At 44.6% G+C, this 5,811-nt stretch overlaps 1 protein-coding gene across 1 annotated transcript in view; it reads right to left on the reverse strand.

Moving 5' to 3' along the window:
* The window catches only part of ABCC1 (ATP binding cassette subfamily C member 1 (ABCC1 blood group)), a 94,542-nt gene extending 90,634 nt beyond the window's left edge, over window positions 1-3,908 (reverse strand). The window contains exons 1-3 of the mRNA XM_007466968.1: window positions 3,822-3,908; window positions 3,234-3,410; window positions 326-451 (exon numbers count right to left, since the gene is read on the reverse strand). Coding sequence (XP_007467030.1) covers window positions 326-451; window positions 3,234-3,410; window positions 3,822-3,908 — 390 coding nt within the window. The remainder of the gene's footprint in view (window positions 1-325; window positions 452-3,233; window positions 3,411-3,821) is intronic.
* Between the last annotated feature and the right edge of the window lie 1,903 nt (window positions 3,909-5,811).

Consider the following 5,811-nt stretch of genomic DNA (forward strand, 5'->3'; position numbering starts at 1 on the left):
CTTTCCCTCCCCCCTGCTCTCCCCTCCTTACTGTCTCTGCCCCAGCCACACAGGCCAACTCTCACTCTCTCTCTCCGACCCCAGGACTTCTGCACATGCTATTCTCTCCAACTGGATCATCCTCTACCCCCAGCCCCTTCAACTTTTTAACATCCTGCTCATCCTTTAGGCCTCAGCCCCATCATCCCTTTCTCCCTACCCCCCACCCCAAGACCACATCAAATTCACCTAACACAGCTGTATTTCTGGATTTCTACTGTGAGATCATTTCATTTCTAAATGCCAGCCACTACTTTTGGTCTCCACAGTGCCAGCCCCTACTTACCATGGTGATGCCCAAGAGGGTTGGGCTGACCAGAAACACTGGGGCCAGGAGCTTGCCCAAACTTCTTTCCCAGAAAGAGTAGAAGAGGTCTGCCCAGCAGACAATCCATAGCAAAAATCCCAAGGCCTGGAAGAGAAGTACATACACATCTTACAACGGACAGCAACGGAACTTCCCCCAGCACCTGTGCAAAAATCTCAGCCTTGGGGGCACCAGCCACCCCCTAAACCATCAGCTGTGGTCTTCAGATACAGCATGTATCCTCTGGAACACAGACAAGCCCTAGGTAGGGTGTGCCAGCACCTGGGCCGTCCCACACTGGTCTGTATCTCTCCTGCACCACAGGCACAACTCTGTGTGGTCACTATTCTCCCCAGCACCTGAAAACGCAAGTCTCTGGCTTATCTACATCTGTAACCCCAGCAGCCTGCACAGGACGCCTCTCACGATGACCATTCATCCAACCAAAATTTACTGGGGTCCTACTGTGGGCCACATACTTGCCAAGGTGCCAAGGATACAACAGAATAAAACAGACAGAAGTCACTGCCTTCATGGAGCTGTGATTCCAGTGGAAGGAAACAGGCAAGAAACAAACTGAAAAATACATACTATAATGCCAGCAAGAAGTAATATAAGGAGAAATAAAACAGATTAGATAGGGTGGTCAGAGAAGGCCTCTCCCATCAGGTGACATCCGGGTAAAGAGCCAACAGTGACTATTTGAGGGAAAGAACAATTCAGGCAGAGGATAAGTGCAAAGGTCCTGAGGTAGGAATGTGCTCAGTAAGGTTGCAGCTGCTGTGGCATGAGCCGTGGGTGTGGCAGGAGATGGCTGAAGAGGAGCCTGGAGCCAGACTAAGCGGGGCCACTGTGAGGACGTCCAGGTTTTATTCCCTATAATGAGATGCCACTAGAGGTTTTTTGAGCAAGGCACGGATAAAATCTGATTTACATTTTAAAGGGAGATGTTGTTCCCCAAGAGAAGTACAAAGCGCTTCCAGAAGTCTAAGAGGAAGACATCAGATCCAGCTGAGGATAGGGGAGCCGACAGCATGTTGAGATAGGCTTGGATTGTGGTCTGAACGAGACAGGTTTGGACGGCGGTGTTATAGGCAAGGGGACAGCTTCAGTAAAATCACTCAAGTTTTCCTGTTTGCCAAGGGCTTATGGAAATAAATTTTGGGAAATGTGGCTTAAAAAAGGACTGAGACACATGCTAAGTCAAGAGGAGAAAGTGGAATGAGGAGCAGGTATATACATGCCCTTCACGTGTCTCCCCCAGAAAGCTCATCCTTATGAGGGGAAAACCAGCACCTGCACAGCGGAGAAACCAGACACGCTGACCAGAGGAACAAAATTAAGCCGATCACTGAGGGGCAGACGGACGCCATGCGGCCTTAGATGTAACCAGAGAAGGACCCCACATCCCTTTTGTAGTTTTCCAGCCAGAATCTAATCATGAGGGAACATCGTCCCAATGCCCAAGTTGAGGAACTGACTCTAAACTAACTGGCCCACGCGCTCCAAATATGCCAATGTCATAAAACACAAAGAAAGGTGAAAAGTTCTTCCAAAATTACAGAAAAATAAAGTGTGACTAGATGCAACGCATGACCTTGAAGTGGGGGGAGGGGGAGGGGGGTGCTAGAAAGGACAGTATTGAGACAAGTGACAAAACTGGAATACACACAGTAGGTTTTTTTTTTAAGTATTGTGTCCATGTTAAATTTCCTGAATTTACTGTACTATTGTTATATAAGAGAATATCCCTGTTTTGAGAAAAGATACACTGAAGAATCACAGGTAAAAGGGCGTTGTAGATGCTAGCTTTTCCCAAATGATTCAGAAAAACATAAATAATACATGTATATGGAGAGAGCAAAAGAGAATGATGAGGTTAAAATGTTAAATGTGGCAAAATGTTAAACATCGGTGACTATGAGTAAAGGGTATACAGGGCTGGGGAGTGCTTAGTATCATCCTTGCAACTTTTCTATAGTTTGAAACTATTTCAAGATAAAAACTTTTTTTAAATTAAAAAGACATCCTTGGGACTTCCCTGGTGGTCCAGTGATAAAGAATCCGCCTTACAATGCAGAGGATGCGGGTTCGATCCCTGGTCAGGGAACTAAGATCCCACATGCCACGGGGCAATTAAGCCCATGTGCCACAACTAGAACCCATGTGCCACAAACTACAGAGCCCACGCACCCTGGAACCCGCATGACACAACTACGGAGCCCGTGCACCCTGGAGCCCACGCACCACAACAAAGAGCCCGCGTGCCTCAACGAAGATCCTGCGTTCCGCAACTAAGACCTGACACAGCCAAAAGTAAATTAAATAAATAAATAAGTAAATAATAAATCTTTAAAAAAAAATAAAAAGACATCCTTGGTCAGGGAGGAAGACCTCCAGATAATCTCGTGAGATAGATCCTATCACCCCCACTATAATCATGGGGGAACTGAGGCTCAGGGAAGTTAAGATATTTGCTCAAAGAAAAAACTTTCTTTCCATTTCTTTGATTTTGTTCCTATACGAGATGGTGGATGTTCACAAAACTTACTGTGATAATCATTTCACGACGTAAGTCAAATCATTATGTTGTACACTTAAACGTACACAGTGCTGCATGTCTACTGTATCTCAATAAAACTGGAAGGAAAAAAGAAATTTGCTCAAAGCCACACAGCTAGTAAGTGGCAGAGCCGATATCTGAACCCACGTCTGAACTCAGAGCCCCAGCCTTTACCCGCCACATTATTATTCTGTCTCCCAGTAAAAGGAACTCAGGGCCAATTAAGCAGAAGGAACATGTCAGTTTTCACAACCACCATATTCCCCACCCCAGCACACACACACCCACAACACACACATCATGATAAACTCCCACGTGACTTACAGTTTTGGCTTTGTTGAGATGTGTCATCTGAATGTAGCCCCAGTCATGGCGGGAGAGATAGAGGACGTAGAAGGGGAAGCAGGCCCAAAGGTAAGAGCAAGGCACCCACACGAGGACGGTGTTCTGAAAGCACTTGGTGAAGTCGGGGCTGCTGGTGTTCCACGTGACATTCCACTCCTGAGGACACAAACAGGCACAGGTCAACAGGACGTCGCCAAGAGCTTGGACAAGGGGCCCATGAAGAGTTCAAAACCAGCTGTCATGGGGTTTAAGAACAACGAGGCCCTACCAGGCAGAACAGGCAAACTGGAAAGATTAGTAGCCAGAAAGACTACAAACAAGGAACAACGAACATCTCATCTCAACTAACGGACAAGTTCTGGGACCTGTGGTAAGTTCCATTATTGTACAAAAGATGGAGACTGCCATTTAAAGGAATCCTAAAGGGTGCTCTGTAAACTGACACGTCGTTTAGTCATATAAATCATTCCTACTTTACAGTCTTGGGAATCAAGAGCTTTCTATTCTTTTTCTTCATTATCATCACCATGACCCCTGTATCACTGCCATCAATGTCATCAGCATCACCACTATCGTGATCACTTTCATCAGCACCAACAGCAAGGCCATCACGGCCATCGTCATCACCACCGTCAGCAGCAGCAGCAGCAGCATGGATAACACCCAAACTGCAATTCTATGTTCTAGGCCCTATTCTAAGTCCTTTATATGTATTACCTCCTTTAATTCCATAATTACTTTATCATTCCTTTTTCAGGAGGGAACACTAAGGCACAGAGAGGTTCAGTGATCTGCCCAGTATCTCACAGTTGGTAAGATCTGGAGCCAAACTCAAACTCAGGGAATTCAGCTCTGGAGTTCCTGCATTTAACCACTAAGCTATCCAGCCTCAGAAACAAATCTGTTTTAATTACTTTTAATTTTGTAACAAGACACCTGTACTTCATTAGAGACACGCCAAATAGATAAGTAGATAGATACATACATACATAGACCAGGTATATCTGTATCTGCCCAAGAATAAACTTCAGACTTCCGTAATGGAAAATTTAATTCAAGTCCTGATCTGACCACTGAACCATTATACAACTTTGGGGAAAGTTATTACCCTATCTTGGGGTCTCAATTTCCTATCTCTACCATAATTAGGGGGGATGAAATTAGAGGTCTGAAACAGGTGGCTCCCAGGCTGATATGGCTCACAGATTGTTTGTTATTACTGTTGTTGGTGTTTTAAGCATGCTTTTTTTTAAAAAAAAAAATCTTATGTTAGCTGCCAACATTTAAAAATCAGGAAATTTCATGTAAAACTTGGATTTCCAGTGTCTCTTTTAAAAAATCAGAAAATCTGGCAGCACTGGGCCCATATTCCCACCTTACAACCATTGGGAGGAGCTAGAAGTAGCCAGTCTTTGGATAAGGTCCATGCGGTCCAGCTGGCCAGTCCCCATGCAGCCCTCTCCCCCCAGCACTCTCTCCCCACCACTGGATGATGTGCTCTCCAGACACCGCCAGACAGCTCCGGTTCCAACAGCCTTCCCACAATCAGATAAGTGAGACCACCAAGGAACTCCAAGGAACCTGGATTCTTACAATCCCATGCAAGTTTTAAAGCCACATCAAAGAAGGTTACAGAAGAGAAAATGATGGGAACAAGCAGAACATTTCACTTAAAGATACATTTGATGATCAATCAAAATATACGTTCCAAGTTTTTCAAAAGAGTTGTGCACAACACTGTGAGTATACTTAACGCTACTGAAGTGTACACTTAAAAATGGTTAAGATGGTTAAAAAAAGGATTTGACTTGACAAAGAGGGAGAGAGAGAGAAAGACCTATAGGTATTAAGTACCCAAACTGGTTCTTCAGAGGTTTAATTATTCTGTGATATAAATGGTTATTTTTCCAGAACAAAGAACAAGGAATCATTGAAAAGTAAACTTTAAAAGGTCAACATACACCAAGGGATTGAGCCAGGAAACTTCTAGACACAAAGAAACCCTTAAAAGGACAAAGGTCATGCCTCTGGACTTGGGCACTGGAAGACAGCCTTGGAAATAAGAATGAGCATGGAGAGTAGTTTATATCAAAGACTATTTTAATTGGTTTCACACCACTTACAATTCTTAAGGTGATGGTGAAAATGGGGATTAAACTGTTGGTGGTTATTATATACACAGCAGTTTCTGGGCAGCTGCCAGAAAAAGCTCATTCCAAAGGCATCTGCCTTTCTAGTAAGAAAAGAATGCTGGCACTTAATATACACAGTTAGGTATACAGGAAGCTCGGTTCCTATGTGAATCAATTCAATAATCTGATCCTTATCCCAATTATTCCTCGCCTGGACTCCTGCAGTAGCTTTCTAGCCATTCCCTGCTTCCAGCCCCTCCGGGCCCCACTTAGTCCTCCCCACTACAGCCAAATTTATCTTATTTATCTATGCATCCATACGTGCATCAGATATAATTATCCACTCAGCCATGAACCCATCCATCCATCCACCCACCCACCTACCCACCCACTGACTCATCCATCCATCCATCCATCCACCCAAC

This window comes from Lipotes vexillifer, unplaced genomic scaffold (genome assembly GCF_000442215.2).
Source record: "Lipotes vexillifer unplaced genomic scaffold, Lipotes_vexillifer_v1.1 scaffold232, whole genome shotgun sequence".
In the NCBI taxonomy this organism is placed as follows: Eukaryota; Metazoa; Chordata; class Mammalia; order Artiodactyla; family Lipotidae; genus Lipotes; species Lipotes vexillifer.